Below are 21,878 nucleotides of genomic sequence, written 5' to 3'. Positions count from 1 at the left end.
ATAAATAAGCTTACCAGATCACCAAGATGCAACCAACCAAATTCCGCACAACTGTATTTAGCCCATTTAGAAAAAAATGGTATGAGGTAGGGCTCAATGAAAACCTTAACCACTTCCCGACCAGCTCACGCCTATATATGTCGGCGCTTTGAAGAGGGATATCATTGTCAAGGCAGCAGTTAGCTACTATAACCCCGGTATCCTCTTCTTCAGTAAGCGGCTTGTTTTCAGATAAAAGTGGTCTCTGCGGTGGATTCCCCATTGTCCCCTGCCGCTTACTGTGGAGGCAATCGGGTCCTCTCCCTGGCTTGGTATGGAGATGAGGTGAAGATGGCCCACATCTGTCTCCATACCATTGCAGGGCGGAAGCGACGTCAAAACGTCACTTCCTTCCACAGCGCTAAGACTCCTTTTACACCGAGCCGCCCCAGGCGTCAGCAGTAAAGTGGCGCCATTTTTAGCACCGCTTTACCGTCGTTTTAGCGGTGCTATTTGGCCGCAAGCATGGTGGTTTTAACCCCCGCTAGTGGCCGAAAAGGGGCTAAATCAGCCCGCAAAACACGGCCAGATCGGAATTTCGCCGGTGGTATCGCAGCGCTGCCCCATTGCTTTCGATGGGGAGCAGCGGTGAAGGAGCGTTGAGTTCACCGCTCCAAAGAAGCTGCTGGCAGAACTTTTTCTGACGTCCTGCCAGCGCACCACTCCAGTGTGAAAGCCCTCCGGATTTCACACTATAGTGCCTGCAAAATGCTCCAGTGTGAAAGGGGTCTGAAAGCAACATTTTTTTTTTTAAATGACATTTAAGGTTTTATTTTTATTTTTTAATTTTAGTGTAAATATGAGATCTCATATTTAAGAGGTCCTGTCATGCTTTTTGTCTATTACAGGGGATGTATATATTCCTTGTAATAGGAATAAAAGTGACTTTTTTTGTTTTATTAAAGAACAGTGTAAAAATAAAAAAAAGGTAAAAGAAATGAGTTTATTTTTTTTAAATGCGCCCTGTCCCGCCAAGCTCGCGCCCAAAAGCGAGCAGCGCCTGCATATGAAAACGGTGTTCAAACCACACATGTGGGGTTTCAACGCAATTGGTAGAGCGAGAGAAATAATTCTAGCCCTAGACCGCTTCTAACTCAAAACATACAACCTGCAGAATTTTTTAAAAGACGTCTATGGAGTTTAAGGGTAAAAATTTGTCACCATTCCACAAGCGGGCGAAATTTAGAAGCATGACATGTTGGTTATCAATTTACTCGGCGTACCATTATCTTTCACAATATAAAATAACTAACTTTACTGTGTTTTTTTTATTCAAAATGGTATATTTAACAAAACAAAAAAAAAAAAAAAAAAAGAAGTGTGCTTGTAAGACTGTTGCGCAAATATAGTGTGACAGAAATTACAAACAACTGCCATTTTATTCTCTAGGGTGTTAGAGAGAAAAATAAAAAGGCTTTTAACTTTAACGCCAAATCTCAGAAAGAGGCTTGGCCCTTAAGTGTTAATTTGTATATGAAGTATATCATGGTTAGCCCTAAAGTTCTCAATGATCAGAGTGCGCGCGCGCACACACATTTTTCTGAAAATATTCCTTTAATCCTGTGTGTTGCCCTCATTCTGGCAATACAAGGAAGGCCTTTTTTTGATGATCTGTGGAATCTTTGGCATCATACATACATTTCTGCAAGTTTGTGAACCCGTCAAGTTTTTTTGGTATATCTGTATGACTGGTTTTAAAAATAGGTTGGTCTTTAGATTAGATTCATTGAAGATTGCCAACCATGTAAATTTCTTATCAAAATAATCATATAGAGCACAACAAGTCATTGTTGGCATCTGTAACCCTGCAACTTGTGCAGTTTTCGGATATGGCCAATTGCTTCAGTTTGCACTAGAATTGCCTTGTACGCTAAATTATCTTTACTGAGAATACCAGTTCTTCTATGATCTAATACCATCTGCTATGAACTTGCAGGAAATGCTAAACAATTTGAACGGCTATGCCATTTTATAGTCCTCAATAACTGCTTTCACACCTGGGATATATAAACTGCCCGCATTTGGCTAGAACAAGCCTTAAAAAAAAAAATAAAAAAAAAAAATAGGCCCATTTACATGGGGCTAGTTTTAATAAATCATTGGCTTAAACAATCCAGATTTCTAATGGTATGAATACGATGTGCACTTTGTGTTTATTAAGTAAAATAACATCTCTCATTAGCAGTTAACTACCAGCTGAAAGGTTCCTGTAACTCGAGGTTCATACAGTATATAATTTTAAGAGGTATTTTACTGAGAAAAAAAAAAAAAAAGACTTAAAATGTTCTAAAGATGCGCACACATATTCATTATTGAGAAGATTGGCTTCATTATGATGTAGAAGACCACCAGATCAGTTTAAAAACCATTCATGCAGAAAATCCCTAAGGGTTCAAAATTGATTATTATTTTCTATAGGCAACCATTTGCGCTTCCTTTAAGCTTAGTCCTCTTTCCTCTGTTTAAAGCTTTGGAGACATGACCTCAAAGCCTAATATACATGTAATTTGAGCTTATGTGCTCTTTATATAGGAGGTCTTTCAAGTATCCTGGGGACATGATTGGAAATCTTACGTTTGAAAAGAAAGCCAATATATAAATCGTAAAAAATTTAAATAATTGTATCCTACTTTGTGTAAGATTTTATAAACAAAAAATAACCTCTTACAACATTTGTGAAGAGTGAATTTAGAATGAAGTCTAGGACTCTGCAAGATTTTGTTTATAAAGCATTTCTAATGATAATGTTTAGATGGTACAATGCACACAGATCCTGTAAAAGGAGCAAATACTGTTAAATCATCATCATGGCTCTCTGCCCACAGCGGATTTTCTTAGAAGGCTAGGGCAGACTGGTGCTTCATAACGATTCAATTAACCTTGAGGTATCTTCACTGTTCTTCAGTTTCAGGAATCCTACTTTTGTAAAATAACCTACGGAAAGATAATCAACGGGGAGGAAAAACTGTTAGGCTTCATCGTAAAACGGTAATTTGAAGCATAAACCTGTAAGAAAATCTGAATGACTGCAGTGATTTTCAAGACAAAATAAATATTCCTTAGCACTTACAAAAACTGGGGGAAAAAAAAAGGATTAAAATATTTATGGGGAAATAAAAATTAATCTCACCTTTAAACCTACCAGATTTCAACTGAAAACAGAAATTCTTTATTTTGGGCTCTGATTATTATAAAAGGACAATATGAATTAGTTTTTTTCTGCTACATGACCATATCAATCCTTCGAAACACTAACCTCATCCATCAGAGTCTCCAAGCTTTCTCCATGTTCCCATATACTGTGCTGAACCCAGCTGATTACCTTTGTGTACAACTTCCCATTATTTGGAAGGGAGACATTTTCCTCTAGCATTATTTCCAGCTTAAAAGGAAGAAAAAACAAAAAAACTTGTTAGATCTGCGCTTTACATTATTCGTGGACATTTTATTTCAATTTAGGCATGGCTAAAAAAAAAAAAAAAGATAGCATCTTAAAATATAAATAAATGTATTCTATAAATTCGATTTATGGGTGAAAGCATGTATATTGCACAAACTTTGTTCAGTATTAAAAAATGCTTTAAAGGCTTAGTCCATTTAAAAAAAAAATCAAAACACACTTAAATTTGTGCAGTGTTCATCATGTTTACCACTACTGCATAAAACAATTGCTATTAAGTACATTTGTACGGAAATACTGTGGGCTTATGCTGCTGTATGAGGATTAGACACTGCAAAACAAATTTTTTTTAGGCTAGCCCAGGAGAACCACTCCTACTCCTAAACATGACTCAGTTTGTAGCTAGCAGCACCAAGAGCAAGATTAGTAAGAGCAAGGACTTGAGCACTGCAAGAACAAATGGTGAGAGTACAAAAATGGTATTATCTTTCTTGTCCATTGAGGGACAGAAAATCACCACTATAGCTATCTACCCGATAGCTGGAAGGGAGAGGAGTACTTCAGAAGGCCACCTAGACAGCCTGTGACTTGGATGGCCTGAGTTCTGGGACAGGAAAGCAGAGCTTTGTGAACACTCTGAGAGCAGAGGATAAACCAAAAGGGCAAAATGACTAACTTGAAGCGGTTGTTTGTCAATTCAAAGCTTGGAAAGCGCTGATGAGGTGGGTAAATTGGAAAATGTACTTAGGCATTCTGGATGCCTACAAATGCCATGTACACCCCCTTTTGTCTAATGATTCCATACAACATTTTGGAATTTGTTGAGGGATTTTAAAATGGAGAACAGGATAAATACCCTTGTTGGGCTTTGGTTCCCTGAAGAGGTTTGAATAGAAACCTCTGAACCCGTCTTGTAGCAGTCCTGGCACAATACCTCCCTGGTACAAGTGGTGGCTCAGGGCATTTTGCAAAAATATCCTGGCCAATTTCAGGTTGAATTGAAAGAAGACAGCTGTGATATGTAAAAAACATATACAACAAAAGTGCATTGGGGGCGCCCACTTGGACTTTGTATGGCAGAAATATAGTATCAGTCAAAACTTGATTAACGAATATATATAAAAAAAGGCAAAAAAGGTGCCACTTTTATTATTTATATAGTCCTGAAGAAAAGAATGTTACATATAAACACAATGGATACAAAATCCTAAAGTAATGAATCGTTGAATGTTGTAGATATATATTGAATAATAAGATACAATGACCAAAACTTGTTAAGAAAGAGCATCAACCAAACCATGGGAGGGTTGGCAGGCTAATTCCGACAACATAGACCCGTCATGTTTTGGAAATTAATTTTACATTGATATAATCCTTCTTCAGGGGTGATAGGAGGTTAGGTAATTATATTTAAATCTGTGAAAAAGAGAGATACATGGTAAAATTCATCTAAACATCAGAAAAGTGTACATCTGATGTACCGCCATCACTATCATTTTTCTTTATCATCATATTCTTTTTCCCTGTTATTTTTTTCTTTTACCTTTTCTCATTTATTCTTCCATTTGCAATTATTTTTGACATATGTTTGCCCTGGCTATACATGTTCTTCTTATTTGTTTTTATCTCGTTTATTATTATTTACCCATTATTGTAAACACTCTGGCTGTGTATTCTCTCACCCATCCACTGGGCGGCTCTGTCCCCATGTCTTGCTCTTGTTTTTGCATGGACACCCAGGCTGGACAATGGATCTTCTCAGTTTGTTTGCCATCCCTCCCGCTGGGTGGAGCATTTCTTGTGTTCCCCTTGTTGCCTAGTGCCGGAAAGTAGGAACTCTTTCCCGCCGGTGGTGCAGCGATGCGCGACATCATCGCGCCCGTCTGGGTGCGGCTACGCCATGCACCGCTGCACCAGGAGGGCGCATTGGCTCTCACAGTCAGCTGTGTTTACACAGCTGATTCAGTGAGATTAGGGGCAATTTGATTGGCCTGCACTGGACACAGCCGGATACTTAAAGTGGGGTACCCCCTAAAAATAAAAAAAAATAAAAAGTCAGCAGCTAAAAATACTGCAGCTGCTGGCTTTTAATAATCGGACACTTACCTGTCCCAGGGTCCAGCGTTGCAGCGGAACGAAGCCCCCTCTCGTTCCCTGCTCCGTCATGCGTACTTTGGCCACCCGGCTGTGGCTTCACAGCCGGGCACCCACTGCGCATGCGCGAGCGGCGCAGGGCGCCGTGATACGCCATACAGTCACCTGGGACACGTAACAGGTCCCAGGTGAATGTGCGGCACGAGGGGAAGTGATGTCACCAGCCCGGGCAAGGAAGAAGGCAGACTATGAGGGACCCCCTAGCAACAGGTATTTAGAGGAGAGTAAAAATATTTTTTTCACAATTGTTTTTTTTAACGAATTTTAAGCAGCTTTTTATTTTTTGGTGGCAACACCACTTTAAGTGCTGACACTTGAAGGATTCGGTCAGCTCACCGACTGTCTCTAGTGTCTGCCTTACATGATGGCCCCAGACTTAAGGTAAAACAACTCTCTTTACTATACCTGAGTGAGGCACGGCCTGGTTCCGTGCTATTCACTCACTCTATATACTATTCGTTTATTACTTTCTGTCACATATAACCTTGTATATGCACCTCTGGTGGTAAAAGGACTTATTTCTCTCCTGTTGCCACTATTTCCACAGTGCATACTCCCGCTGCTGTGGTAGCTTCCAGGTGTCTTTTGTGGACATGCCCTAGCGATTGAACCACGGACATATGCCTTCACCATCCGCCCTATGTATGGACATATACGCAGCCAGCTTGTACTATTCCTCTGTATTGTCTTTTATCTTGGCTAACTGCCAGTGAATCTATGATATGAAAGTACTTTTGGCTCCGTTTACACACTACTCTTTTATATATAAACAAAAATTCACTGACAACAGATGTACACTTTTCTGATGTTGTTAGATGAATTTTACCATGCATCTCTATTTTTCACAGATTTGAATATAATTACATAACCTCATATGACCCCCTGAAGAAGGAATATATCAATGTAAAATGAATTTCCGAAACATGTTGGGTCTATGTCATCGGAATTAGCCTGCCAACCAACCCTCCCATGGTTTGGTTGATGCTCTTTCTTGACAACGAGTTTGGGTCATTGTATCTTATTGTTCAATATATATCTACAGCATTCATCAATGCATTATTTTAGGATTTTTTATCCACTGTGTTTATATGTAACATTTTCCTTTATGACTATATAAATAATAAAGTTGGCACCTTTGTGCCTTTTTATATATATTCGTTAATCAAGTTTTGACTCCGATACTGTATTTCTGCCATACAAAGTCCAAGAGGGCGTCCCCCAATGCACTTTTGTGTATGTTTTTCACGTGATGCTATTAGGATGTTGGCAGCAATAACACATTAACCAATTTCACAAAATGTGTTCAGCTGTGATATGGTAGTGTTTTGAACTGTATTTTGTATCCTTTTGAAGTCATCAATTGAACCCACACGTCTGGGACTCAGGGAGAGGCAAACTAACAGATTGTCTCACCACTCCTATGACTGAAGGCACCCCTTCTTGTGAAAAGGGCCTTGGGGAAGGCTTGGTAACCTTGGTGTGCCAAGTTCTGCACTGAAAGGGAAGGGCTGAAGAAGGTGGTTATGGAGCCTTAAGCTGTGAAAGTAAAACCCTCCCATCCATGGCCTCTGATAAGTTTGTCAATGCCTCACAAAACTGACATCTTCTTGGAATTGGATAGGTCTGAGGCAACTTTTGCAGGAAGCGTCAGTTGTTCAAGCCTTTAGCCATAAAATTACATGCATGGGAATAGAAATTGGAGCCATTCTGGAGATGACTTCATTAAATTTTCTAGGGCCGTGATGCAAACCTTGGCACTTGTTTTGGAACTACATTTCCCATGATGCTCAACTACACTGCAGAGTGCATGAGCATCATGGGAAATGTAGTCTGGGGTGCCAGGGTTCGTCATCACTGTTCTAGGGCTTATACAATGAAACAGAGAAATATGCATTTGCTATGTAACCGCATAATCCTGAAATAAAGGGTCATGTTGCTTGCTCATTGTCCTAATACAGCCAGCTACAGTTTGACATTCTGAAATCGCAGCCACAGCTGGTTGCAGGGCAGATCCTAAAAGATTAAACAGCATTTGAGAATGTCTCAAATTTTATATCTACAAAAGCTTTGAAAGAAAGAATATCTTCATTAGGTATAGAAATGTATTTGTTTAAAACAGAGATGGCAAGATCGACTAACTTTTTTGTGAAGTATTAATACACTGAAGAGAGTTTACTAAACATTTTCAGGAGTGGCCCAGTTATCACAGACTACACATTCTGTTAACGAACAGGGCATGTTTTGCAAACTTTTGTAGGTTCTCTTGTACCCAAAGAGGCATGGGGAGACAGAGAAGAAATGAGCTTGATAAAACGCCAAGGCAGACAGAAGCAATGAGCTTTTTAAATGTTAGCAAGCATGCTGTGTGACGGTCTCTTTTCAATATGGTGATTATATGGGGGGAGAAAAATTGCCTGCAGTTTCCTCAATAACCTCTTGACACACACTATCCTTTGTCTGTGTCCTTTAAAAGTGGCATATCAGGATCCAAGTGAGGGCATTTCCTTGCGAGCTACTCACACGTGATACAAAAACTTCCAATCGCAAGCAGCGATCAAGAGCATTTGATTAGGCACCGGAAACTGTTGCGAGCACACACCGTGTGCGCTCTTGGCACAGCTGTATAGTCAGCAATTCATGCAAATATGTGGCCCCTCGGCGCTGACAGGCCGCATATATGCGTGTGCCCAGCGCCAAGGGGTTAAGGAGTACATGACAGCGCAGGTGTAGACTGTCCTGTAATGAATCATGGTGAAAGAATAGGAGGAAGCACCTGAGTACTTTAAAAGGGCTCAAGTAGTTGTTCAAGTGAAAAACCAATGGTATGATGTAACACCTGGGCAGCCACCTGACACCGAGCGCTGAGTGGTTTCATTTTACCTAGAAGTTTGCTCTATGAAGTAAATGCATTCCAAATAAACACGTTTTTAATAGTAACCAAAGACAGAGTGACCCTGTCCTACATGTCCACAATGCTGGACTGTAAAAGTACAGACTTTGCCCATCACAGTGGGCATAACTCTGAAAGGGGTTTTCAAGGACTGGGTTCCAAAAGAGATGACCACAGCACTGGGCCTGTATAGCATTCCTACAGCTAACTCCACAGGTTGTACCAAGTGCTAAGGTGAGCTTCCATGCAGGATCAAGTGCCGAAGCAACATTACAGTGGCCCCTCCACAGCGTGGGGTCTGGGTATGGCAGCCAAGATTTTAACTAAATTTTACCGACCTGACTGCTATACTGGAAGGACAAACTATCCTTACCTCATCCTGAGACATGGATTATGAGCGGTACCAATACCCACATATTCACTGGGCTTAGAGGAGCTGGAAGATATGGTGAAATACAGGCCGGCTCTCATGGATTCTGCCACGGACCACTTATCCAGCTATGCATGGTGATTAGAAGATGGCGCCGGCCGTGAGGCAGCGGAGTGGAGCCCTGGTAATTCCCCATAGAGTGGAGAGTACTGCTCGCCCTCACATTCTGGCAGGGTAAGCCCGCTACCACCCAGAAACAAAGGGCTGAGGCAAGGCCATTCCCTGGACAGACTACATTACAAAGACATGGGAGAGGTGGATTCAGCAGATGGGTCAGGGGAACCCCTCACTGAAGCAAATCATGGAGGCCATACACACATGCCAAACCACATTAACTGAACACATTGATGGTATGAGGGCTGAAATGTCTTTAAGACAAGATGTGCAGAGAAACAGCCACAGAAGCTGAACGGATAAATGACCTGGAGGATGTAGTTCGCCCTTTAGAAAACAAGGTGCAGGATATCCAGGATATCCACAGGGAGGTGAATGCTCATACTAATAAGCTGGGAGACATGGAAGAGACAAAGGAGGATCAATGTTCACTTTGTAGGTTTAAGTTAGACAGCCCGAGGACTTTCTAGAACTATGGCTGAAAAACAATATGGCCGATACCACATTTTCCCGCTTATTCGTCACAGAAAGGGTGCACAGGATCCCTTCTAAACCCCCCCTCCTGGCTCACACCCAATCCCGATGATAGCCCATAACCTGCATTTTAAAGACCGAGAAAGCATCCTTAGTGCAAGCTGCATGATAGGAGACCTACACTACAATGGCAACCGTATCTCTATTTATCCGGATTTCTCTGCTGGCACGCAGATACAAAGAGCCAGCTTTGTCCATGTCAAAAAGACTAAGATTTTTCAGATGCCATACAGCATGCTATACCTGGTGAGACAGTAGTGGATAAAAGAAAGTTTTATTATTTAATTCCCCCACTGAAACATCTTGCTGGATGGATGCTAGGGGGCGCTCAAGCCCTGCGTCACACCGCTGATGGACTGATATACCCTCTCTGGCTATTTCAAACAAGCCACACATGCTCCTGTGAGACACATTACTGTGGATAAGGCTGTTCTGAGGTGTTTTAAAAAAAAAAAAAAAAAAAAAAAAAAAAAATATATATATATATATATATATATATATATATATATATATATATATATATATATATATATATATATATATATATATATATATATATATATATATATATATATATATATATATATATAATAATTTTCTCTGCTCTGACACTACTATTACCCTGCGTCCCATCCTGCACAGTTCTGCATATCATTTGAACAAAATCCATACAAATATAATAGCTGGCTCTCCCTTTTTTTGTTGTTTATTCCTTTCTCTTTGCTATGCTTTTTGTTGGGAGAGCCCTATTTAAACTAATTTCCCCCTTTTTTTTTTGGTATACTACTGACTCTCAGTTTGACTGGCAGTTAATTTGTTCCCTGGACAATAGGGGAGGGAAAGGGGCCGAGAAGCGAAGGAGAAGTTTATACACCCCTGACAGAGTCAAGAACAGGAGCCCCTTTTGTTCTGGACACTATCTGGCTCCTTCAGGACATGCTGTTTGTTAATATGTAGCATTTGCTCTCTTACTAAAGATCTGTGACCCCCCCAAGGGGTTACATTCTATGGTTATGGGATTTTAGGCACACAAACAGTTGGGGTTGTGTGCAGGGAGGGAAGAGAGGGGTTAATGTATTTTATTGCAATGTGCTGTGTGCTAGGAGTGTTCTCTGGTCTGATCCATGCAGGGTAGAATTGTTGTTTAATGCTAACGCATGTACTGTACCCCCAAATATACTGATTTTATTCTAAGTATGAATGGCAGATAGGACAAGCTTGATGTCATGGAATGTGCGTGGCATGAACTCAAAGCCGGAAAGATCCCTTGTATTTGATTTTATTAAAAAAGGTACAAACCCCATATTATCCTGTTGCAGGAAACATCTGCAAGGGTCTAAGGTTATGGCTTTGAAAAGAGCCAACATTACGAGGGTAATTCATGCAGACTACTCCACCTACTCAAGAGGGGTGGCTATTCTGGTCACCAAAAAAGAAGCTGCACATATATTACAGGTTAAGTTAGATCCCAATGGTATATATATATATATATATATATATATATATATATATATATATATATATATATATATATATATATATATATATCCCACCTCCATTCTCGTCTCAGGTTTTAGAGACTATACCAATAGATGCTGTGCTGATTGCTCAGGGCCCATTGCTGCTGCTGGGCTATTTGAATTCAGTTTCAGATGTGGCTCTTGACAAGCATGGATGTACCTCCGACTACCATCATAAGCTGTCCTCCTGGCTAGAGAGTTATGCTCTCACAGACGTATGGAGGCAAATGAATCCTGAGGTCAGAGAACACTCCTGCCATTCAGAGACACACAAGACACTATCTAGGATAGACTTGTTATCCTCTGTAGATGGCCTGCAGCTCATATCCAGTGTTTGAAACCTCCCACAAGCTCTGTCGGATCATTCTCCTATGGAGGTCTTAGTGGACCTCAATATTCCACGGGGCAGACGGCACTGGTGTATGAATGTGCACTGGCTGCAAGAGAAATTCATTACTTTGAAATGCAAATCAGAGATTGTGCACTACTGAAATGAGAATGACGCATATATACCCCTTTCCATACAATGGGAAGCCTTTAAGATGACTATAAGAGGGGTATTCAACAAAGAAACAAAGGAATTTTCAAAGGCCTTGAACTCAGATCTAAAATCTGCAGAACGCGAAGCTACAGAGGCTGAAGGACTGTATATCCTTGACCCATCTCCTGATAACTACAGCATATGGCAAGGCTAGACCAGACATTACAAAATACTTATCACTGAATGTACTGCAAAAAAACAACTACAGCAGACTAGATTTTGAGTTTGGGGATAAAAGTGGTCGATTGCTGGCCTTTTTAGCCAAGCCAATCTATACCCCGGTTTCTGTGTTGAAAATTAGGCACCCCAATGGTGATTTGGTGAGGGACTCTCCTGGGATTCTGAACACTTTCTTAGAATTTTATGAGTCCCTCTACCAAACCAAGACCAGTCATACAGAACAGGAAATGGCTTCCTACTTGGCAGATCTAAATCTACCCTCACGGAGTCCTGAGGATAGTGCAGCTCTGGAAGGCTCCATTTCGCAAGAAGAAAATATCTTAGGTTCTCTCCTCATTCAAGCCAGGCAAGTTGCCGTGTTTGGATGGATACACAGCCGACTGGTATCAGCTACATAAAGAGAAACTGACGTCATACTTACAAAAAGTCTTCATAGCAGCCAAAAAAGAGGGTATACTACCGGAGTCTATGAGGGAAGCTTTGATTGTACTAATCCCCAAGCCTGGAGAGAACCCACAAGAGTGCGAGTCATATAGGCCAATATCTCTGATCAACTCTGATGTCAAGATATTAGAGCTGCGCGATTATTCGTTAAAAAACGTAATCTCGATTCTCTCCTCTGATGATCTCTCCCACTGAGAATAGGCGATTCTTTCATATAAAGAAGTGGAGAGATTATCTGCTCACTCAGCTGTCAAAATAAAGCATCCAGGGCAATCTGCCAAGTTTAGAACTTACATTAAACATTGTAACTAACTTCTTAGATCAAAAGGCATAGAACTTCTTGTGCAAACAAATAATCTGGGCAGTCTGCCAAGCTTTCAACCACTTGTAAATGCAGGAAGTTTAACCACTTAAAGTCTAAATCTTTTTCTGACACTTCCGCAAGTTAAAATCAATATTTTTTGCTTGAAAATTACTTGGAACCTCCAAACATTAATAAAAAAAAAATTCATATATATATATAAAATTTTAGCAGAGACCCTAGGGAATAAAATGGCAATTGCTGCAATATTTTATGTCACACTGTGTTTGCCCAGCAGTCTTTCAAATGCAATTGTTTGGGAAAAAAATGCACTTCAATAATTTAAAAAACAAAACAAAAAAACAGTAAAGTTAGCAAATTTTTTTTTGTTTTAATGTGAAAGATGATGTTACGCCGCGAGAATCGTGATCTATCTTCTAAGCAAAAAAATCGTGATTCTCATTTTAGCCAGAATCGTGCAGCTCTACAAGATATTGGCCAAAGTGTTGGCCGGTAGACTGACGTCAGTGATCCTTAAGTTGATTATTTCGGATCAAACAGGCTTCATTCCAGAACGATGTACCCAAATGAATCTTAGAAGATTATATGTCAATTTGCAGATCGAACACAAAAACACAGGCAAAAGGGCAGTTGCTTCATTAGACACAAAAAAAAAAAACATTTGATTCAGTGGAATGGGACTCTTTTCTCTCTCCTCGGCCACGTTTTGTGTCTTGGATAAAACTCTTACACACGAACCCTCAGGCATGTATTAGAGTAAACAGACTTATATTGAACACTTTCAAGATTCATAGAGGAAGGAGGCAGGGGTGCCCTTTATCCTCTCTTGTTCGTTTTAACAATAGAGCCGCTAGCAGCTACAATTAGGACCCACAAGACAAGGGACTTTCGGTTGGGGACCTAGAGGAACGTGTATCCTTATACGCGGACGATATGTTCCTATACCTGGGCGATTCTAATTAGTCTCTATCAGTGGCAGTCTCCTTGATCCAGGAATTTGGAGATTTTTCCGGATTCAGAATTAACAGGACCAAGTCAGCTCTTTCCTCTGGATCCGCAACCGAATTTTAACTTCCCCTCTCAGTGTCCTTTGGCTGTGGTGACGCAATTTAAATACTTAGGGATAATGATTGAGCTGCCAGTGAGTTCTTTCACTGAGACAAATCTATGGCCAATAATTAGAGCATTCCTGGATAGGATACAAAAATGGAAAGATCTGCCACTTACACTAATGGGCAGAGCTAACTTCTTTAAAATGATCTTTTTACCCAAATTTATTTATGTGCGCTCTAAAGCCCCGATTTATATTCCATAAAGGACATTTAGATACATTGACTCTGCTAACTTCCTTATGGGGCAGCAAAGCTGCTAGGGAATCCCTGGAACTCCTACAGCTACTGGTGAGGAGAGGAGGTTTGGCAGTCCCTGATTTTTGTTTGTACTATCAGGCTTCACAGTTGGTGCATGTTCACTGGAGAATATTTCCACAGTTGAATAATGCCACAACTGCGGTTGAAGCAGCTGTGGCAACTTCATATGAAACGCTACTGAATTTCTTCTTTAGAAAGGTCCCTACAGCAGACGGCAGGGTCATGCTCAAGACTGCAAAAAGGACACTTGGGATCTGTTTGAAACACATAGCTCACACTTACGGACAAAATAAAAACAAAAGAAAAAAGCTTAAGGATCGATGGGTATCTATTATCCCAGTCTTTATAGAGGAACAGTGGGAGGAAGTATTGACCTCATACCTGCCCACAGTCCCATCAGCTGGAGAAAAACTGATAAAACTCAGATATCTACACCAAATGTATTACACTCCGATGAGATTATATAAAATGGGATGAAAAGACAACCCTACTTGTCATAAGTGTCTAGCAGCAGAGGGCTCTTTCCTTCACATGGTCTGGAATTGTAATAGAGGAAAATAGGAAAAAAATGCCACAGGGATTGTACGGATGGGGAATTGTAATAGAGTATGTCCATTATGGTCACAAGTGAAGCAATTCATTGCGGATACATTTGATCTGCCAAACATTTGTAGCCCGTTGCTAGGCCTACTGGGTATTACTGAAGAGGAGGTTATGAGTAATAGCAGGAAAATGCTCCTGAAATTACTCTGTTAGAAAGTCAATTGTTCTCAACTGGATTAAGAGAGATGCTCTCACGTTAGCCGCCTGGAAAAATCTAGTTAATACTATCGTCACATTACATAAGATGACTTACGAGTCAAGGGGCTGTCCTAAGAAATTCAACAAAGTTTGGGGAATATGGATCAATTCTAAGGAAACTGTGCAATCTGACACTTAAAGCGGTAGTAAACCCGCTATTTTTTTATTTTATTTTTTTAACACCTGCAAAGCAAAAGGCATAATGAGCTAGTATGCACCGCATACTAGCTCATTATGAAATACTTACCTTAGAACGGGGCCCCGACATCTGGCACGATCCACGCCGAGGGAGCGGACATGCTCCCTCTGCGTTTCTTCCGGGTATCGCGGCTCCGGCGCTGTGAGTGGCCGGAGCCGCGATATCGTCACTCCCACGCATGCGCGCGGGAGATTTCTTTCCGGCCGCTGCCGGATTTTCAGGCCGAGAATCCCCTCGTGCGCATGCGCCGCTGCAGTCAGCGGCGCATACCAAGGGGAATATCTCCTAAACCGTACAGGTTTAAGAGATATTTTTTTTACCTACAGGTAAGCCTTATTATAGGCTTTCCTGTAGGTAAAAGTTACAAAAAAAGAGTATACAACCACTTTAAAGTGTAAGTAAAGGGGGGCGTGTCCGGATACCGACCTACATGTCAGCATAGCTTCATAGCTCTCTCTCTGCTCGAGCTACAGAGCGCTTCAGAGACTGACACAGTGCACCAATATGGGCCGCTCCAGTACGACCCACTCCGGGACACACCGAGGCATGTCACAACCCCCACCGGGCACCTCAGCAGACATCCTGTCATGCTTATGCAATAGTTTGTCTGCTTACCTGTTCCCATGTGTTCATCTAGAGACCAGCCGACCCTCACTTGTCTGCTTTTGTAATCCATCCTCTGGCATGGCTCCACCCTAGCTCCCATCAGAGAGCTCAATATTAACCTGTGCACTGCAGGCCAGCCTTGCTGATCAACCTGTGTGTTAGCTTCCCGTTACCTGCCGTGTGCTCTTCTGGTGTTCCATTACTGACTTTGGCGTGTCCTTGACTATCCCCGTTTGCCTGTGATCCTGACCTTTTGGCGTGTCCCTGACTATTCCCGTCTGCTTGTGGCCCCGACCTTGGCTTTGTCCCTCACTATCCCTATCCTCCTGTTGCCTACTGTGGGGCCTACTGTGGGTGTGAGCTGGGGGACCCTGGGGGTCGCGACCTGGAGCCAGTTGCAGCCAAGTCCATCCTCACCACTAGAGGTGCTGGTGAACACCTGCTGGCTCTTAGACTCCGCGTCCCAGGGAATCTTACGCTCTAACCCCAGTGGGATCTGTCCCCCGTCTGCAGCAGTCAGCCGTAGGGTCCACAACCTTGCGGTGCACTCCTGATCCCCACGGTGTGCATCTGTCACCTCGCCTCAAGGTGAACTGACACCTCTGGGACTACTTTACACGGCCCACAGTCACCGGGCGGAACGGCCAAGATGGCGCTGGCCGGCAGCCCGGTGCATGCTGAGGCCCTCACCCCGGACCTAAATGCGGCCCCACTTCACAAACGGAGCTCCTCGGACCCACACACCAAGTGGGGAGGAGGATGGAGAGTCCCGGTACCCAGGAGCAGCGAGTCCTCACAGGCCTGCTCTTCTGCCTGAGGCCTCCCTACTAGAGCACCTGGCGGCCATCTTGGGACTCCCAACGAGGCCGAAGCAGTACACCCAGTGCTCTGCAGCCTTCCCTCAGCTGCTCCGCACAGCCTCAGACTCCAGTTTCCCAGGGATGGCTTCCAGCTCCCCTGCCACCTTGGGAGAAGGGGAAGACTCCCCATTTATGCCAGATCTGGCCCATCCACCCCTGCATACGGGCCTATAGGAGCACATAACCTCGATGGGGACTCACAAATGGGGCCACCATCCCACGGAGCCCAAAGGCAATAGAGTTCGAGAGAGACCCCTAACTGGACAGACCCCAAACGCATCCAGCCATGTCATACGTGCAGGCAGTTAGTGCGCCAACCCCCACTCAGCCCCCAGAGCCACTGGAAAGGGCCCCCCCCCCATCAAGCACAAAGTCTGGATTGGAGCAAGCCTTGGAACAACCCCCCCGTCGCCCCAGCACCCCCCCCCCACCGAGGGGCCGACAGACGACCTCACTCCCCACACAGCTCCCCCCACCCCATTTGTATCCCCACAATGGCATGCCTATCTGCAAGCAATGCCGACCAAAGACAACTTCAAGCAACTTATTGAGGATGTGAAGTCTACCTGTAGGTCAGAGATTCAGACCCTCCAATCGGGTCTTAAACACTTAGAGTGGAGATGGCGGAGGAGGAGATCCAAGAAACCAAACTTGAGGTACACAGTACCCAACTTCAGGGGACAGAACACTGCTCCCTCCTCAGAGACATTCACCGCCATGTAGAAGACCTGGACAACAGGGGGCGCAGAAACATCCGAGTGCACGGAATCCTGGAATCGTAAGGGCCCGAGGATGTCCACAATACCCTACAATTCCTGTTCAACAACCTGCTTGGAGAATCCCCATCCAAAGCCATCGAAATGGACAGAGCTCAACATGCTTTATGGCCCAAAGGCACCAAGCCAGGCCCCGTGACATCTGCAGAGTGAATTCCTACCCCCTGAAGGAGGAAATAATGAAGCAGGCCCGCCTAGCCCTAAAAGTGACCCTAGATGACAACCAAATCCAACTTTTTCCAGACTTATCCTGGATTACCCTGCAAAAACGCAGATTACTCCAACCACTGTTACGCATCTTACAAGAAGAAAACATCCCATACCGCTGGGGATTTCCTTTCAACTTCATGGCTAAGCACCAAGGCAAAAAAGGCCATGCTGAGATATCCAGAAGATCTAGCGACTTTCTGTGCAACCCTGGAACCCAGAGTGCCTCAACTCCTGGACTGGGATCTTATAGCCACCCACACCACCCAGTGTGGCAGAGGATCCCCCCCCAACTAAACAATCCCGAGGATCGGGCTCATCCCTAAAAGGTCGACATACACAACAACAAAAGGCCTTAACCACGTTTAGCTGTCCTGGAGAAGCAAGCACACCTAAGGAACTTTTTAAAAGTCCCTGCCAGTGCCTTCACCCGGGCAATTGCCCTCACTTTGATCCTCCTCTGAAGCCAAGGCTACAATTCCGGCCTCCAACAAAGGCGAGTCTCGGACGAGACTAGAGAGACTTCCCATGCTGCCTCTGAACAAGTCGGGCCGGGGGAGCTCACGGGAAGCCGTTTTGACCTTGGCCTGATGGCCTACTTAGGTCTGGATGTGATATTACTGAATGCTCAGTTCAGCAACACTAACTACTCTTTTTCTAGCCTTTCCTACACCCTCTTCCCCCCAGGTCGCCAACTGGCTCAACAAGCTATACTTGCAACGGGGTTGGACTTCCTTCCGCGCGGTGCCCGCCACAGACATCAGTCGTCTGAAGCTTCTTCATCTACACCAGATAAGTACCCGCACCCTCCCCCCTCAGCCCCTATGGCTAAGATTTTCTCTCTAAATGTACACTGGTTGAATTCCAACCGAAAGAGGCAACTGACATTGTGGGAATTCAGGCACTCAGGAGCGGATATAATAATGGGACAAGAAACACATTTTGACAAAGAGGGCGCCTTTGCGTTTGCCTCTACGTATTACTCCAAAATATTCCTTTCTTCAGGAACCTACAAACAAGCGGGTGTGGCCATCCTAGTTAAACGAGGAACACCCTTTACTCACTTATCCCATTACAGTGATCCACAGGGCCATTTTCTTATTCTCTGAGGCCTCTGGCAAGGCCAGGAGATCACATTTTGTGCTGTCTATGTTCCAAATATCAGGCAGACCGGGTTCTTGAACAAAGTACATGCTCGCCTCTTCAGGTCAGGACACGGGGTGCTGGTGATGGGGGGGGGGGGATCACGACTTTAACTTAACTCAAATCGACACTCTCGGACCGCTAGGGGATGGGCCCCAGGGCACCCTCAGCTCTCGTGTGCTTGGGGGCTCAAAACTATTCCTCCAGCTTACTAGAAGGTATGCCCTTTTTGATGCCTGGCGGGTCCTCCACCCTGGTACCCGACAGTATACTTTTTATTCAGCCCCCCCACTGCACACACTCCCGCATAGAATATATTTTTAATAATACCACCCTACACCTGACTCGAACAGTGCAGATCCTGCCAATCTCCTGGTCGGACCATGCCCCGATCATGATCACATTGGAGCTGGGCACCCCCATTCGCAGACCCTATAACTGGCGCCTGAACACATTTCTGCTACAACATCTCGCCTCAAAAATGGAACTGATCTCCACATTACACTACTATCTAAAAGAAGACACCGGGATGTCTCTATTCCCACACTTTGGGAAGCCCATAAGGCGGTGATGAGAGGTAGATGCCTGGCCCTGTCTTCAGACATGAAAAAAAAAAAAAAACGCACAGGCAGTGAAAACACAGACGGAAAGGGAGCTTAGAGCCTTAGAGAAACGATTGCAAGACTCACCCACCGTACTTCTCAAAAAAATTGTATCCCTTAGGGCAACACTGAGCGACGTGGCTCTGGGCCACGTTGAGAAAGCCTTAAATTAAAACAAATATACTACCACAAAGGCAACAAAGCCCACTCTCTCCTGGCCAGGAAGCTACGAGACAGTACACAGGCGTCCACATCCCACCAGGTCAGGAATAGCTCAGGCTGCCTGATATCTCACCCAGAGGATATAGTGCAGTCCTTTGCAGAATTCTATAAGGCCCTCTATAATAACCCAGGTATCCCTAGCAACCTTCCCGCACACGACCTCTCGAAAACAAATACATTAACTTGAGCAAAGTGGGATAACCAAGCTTCAGTCCACAGACCTAGAATCCCTAAATGCACCGATCACATTAGAAGAGCTGGAGCAGACCATTAAATCCCTGCCTAACCTCAAGGCCCCAGGTCTGGATGGACTCCCATATGAATATTATAAAGAATCCCTTCCTTATTTACTTCCTCACATGTGCAAACTATGTAATGCCTTCCAGCAAGATACCACAATCCCAGGGGACATGCAACACTCCTTTATTACTGTAATCCCTAAGCCGGAAAAAAGACCCCGCCCTGTGTGCCAATTGCCCTCCTAAATTCAGACTTGAAAATCTTTACTAAGCTACTCTCCATCCATCTGAATACGGTTCTACCCTCCCTTATCCATAAGGACCAGGTGGTATTTGTCCCACTCCAGCAGGCAGGGAATAACACCAGGAAAATAATTGATCTGGTGGAAGTGGCGAACAGGGAGGGCAAGCAACCTCTACTACTCAGCCTAGACGCTGAAAAGGCATTTGACCTCCTGGGTTGGGCCTTCCTGTTCGCCACATTTGATTCAGGGGACCATTCTATAGAGCAATCCAACATCTCTACACGAACCCCTCATCCCAGGTCAAAACTTCCTTTGCATTTTCAACCCCCCTACCAGTGCAGAATAGCACCAGGCAGGGGTGCCCACTCTCAAGCCTGCTATTCGCTTTGTGCGTAGAATCACTGGCAGCCACGATTCCCTATTCGCAGATGATAGTCTCTCGCTAACTCAGCCCAGGACCTCCCTCCCAAACCTACATGCGGAGCTAGAACGGTACGGAGCCCTCTCGGGCTATAAAATAAATGTGTCCCAATCAGAAGCCCTACCAATCAATACATCAGACAGGGAAATGGAGCATCTAAAGGCCAATGTCCCTTATGTCTGGAAGACTACAGCCAAATACCTAGGGATCAAAATCACACCGGAATTTGCCACCCTCTACCAGGAAAACTCCCTCCCCCTTTCAAAAGATCAGGACCCACCTTCAGCAATGGAAAAAGCACCATATTTCCCTGTTAGGACGGATTGCCTCAGTGAAAATGACAATCCTCCCGAAGCTCTTATATCTCTTTCAGACCCTGCCCATTCCGGTCCCCTATGGCCAATTAAGAAAACTCCAAACTGACCTACTCCAATACACCTGGAATTACAGGAGAGGAGGGGTGAAGTGTGTACCTAGTTCCCACTTCCACTTTCGCCGCCTAAGCAGCCACTCCCTCCCTGCAATCTTCTGGGATACGTCACAGGTCCCAAAAGACTGCCCGGCTATTAAGGACTTGCGTGTGTGCAGGGCGCACCAGGCTGTGAAGCTGCTGTCAAAGCCAGGTGCCCACACTAGTAATGCAAGCCCCGCAGATCGGCGGGGGAGAGAACCGGGGCTTTCGGCAGTCACATCGCTAGATCGTGGGACAGGCGAGTGTGTGTTTATTAAAAGACAAGTAGTACACTTTGTAGTGGCTGACTTCATGAACACGGAAGCGGCATGTACTCCTTCAGACACTACCACAAAACTGAAGACTCATGAGAGGGGTACGTTTATAGGGGGGGGGGGGGGAAGCGCCAGGGAGCATGACCTCTAAAGCTTTACCAGTATGCAATTACTTGCAGGTACACATCGATAACCCATGGTATATAAATATTCTGCCTGTGTCCTGTACTGTAAGGGCTCATTTACATTATCTTCAACAAGGCTTCGGACAGGCTTTGTTAGTTAAAGCTCTCTGAACGCTAGTCAAAACTCCTGTAACTAAATAAAATGGTTAGCTTACAGTCTTGTTTACACCTGCTTTTGCTTTGCTTCAAAAACAATACCCCATGTAGCTTCAGTGGTGCATCAAAGCGTCTTCGAAGCCTTTATACAAGTCTATGGCAAAGCTCGCTTGAAGCCTCAACGAAGCAAAACAGATGTAAACAGGACTGTAAGCCAACCATTTTATTTAGTGAGCTTTGACTGTCGTTCAAAGAGCTTTAACAAAGTATGTTGGAATGTTGGAAGTTTTGAAGTGTAAACTAGCCCCAATGGTTTATTTAAGCCTGTACATTGTGTTCATTACTTAGCAATCGTAGACTCTTTTGAAATTGCTAGTATGCACCTGTGTGTGCTAAATGGCTTTTTTTCTTTACACATTAAAGCAGTTTAGAGCATTTTTCGCCTTTTCAAATTTTTATAAGCAGGAAAAATAGGACTTTGTATTCACCGTAAAATCCTTTTCTCTGTAGTTCACTGACTGACACAGCTCCTTTCTTACACCATTGGGTTGTTACGCCACCTTCAGGAGAGGACTAGGCAGAACATGTTAATATGTTATAACAAAACTAGAA

At 43.8% G+C, this 21,878-nt stretch overlaps 1 protein-coding gene across 1 annotated transcript in view; it reads right to left on the bottom strand.

Annotated features, from left to right (window-relative positions):
* IVNS1ABP (influenza virus NS1A binding protein) overlaps positions 1 to 21,878 on the bottom strand; it is a 166,454-nt gene that overhangs the window by 55,935 nt on the left and 88,641 nt on the right. The window contains exon 7 of the mRNA XM_077452669.1: positions 3,296 to 3,421. Coding sequence (XP_077308795.1) covers positions 3,296 to 3,421 — 126 coding nt within the window. The remainder of the gene's footprint in view (positions 1 to 3,295; positions 3,422 to 21,878) is intronic.

This window comes from Lithobates pipiens, unplaced genomic scaffold (assembly GCF_037356315.1).
Source record: "Lithobates pipiens isolate NorthernLeopardFrog02 unplaced genomic scaffold, aLitPip1_a1.2 Scaffold_23, whole genome shotgun sequence".
NCBI lineage: Eukaryota > Metazoa > Chordata > Amphibia > Anura > Ranidae > Lithobates > Lithobates pipiens.
This window is presented reverse-complemented; position numbering and strand designations above follow the sequence as displayed.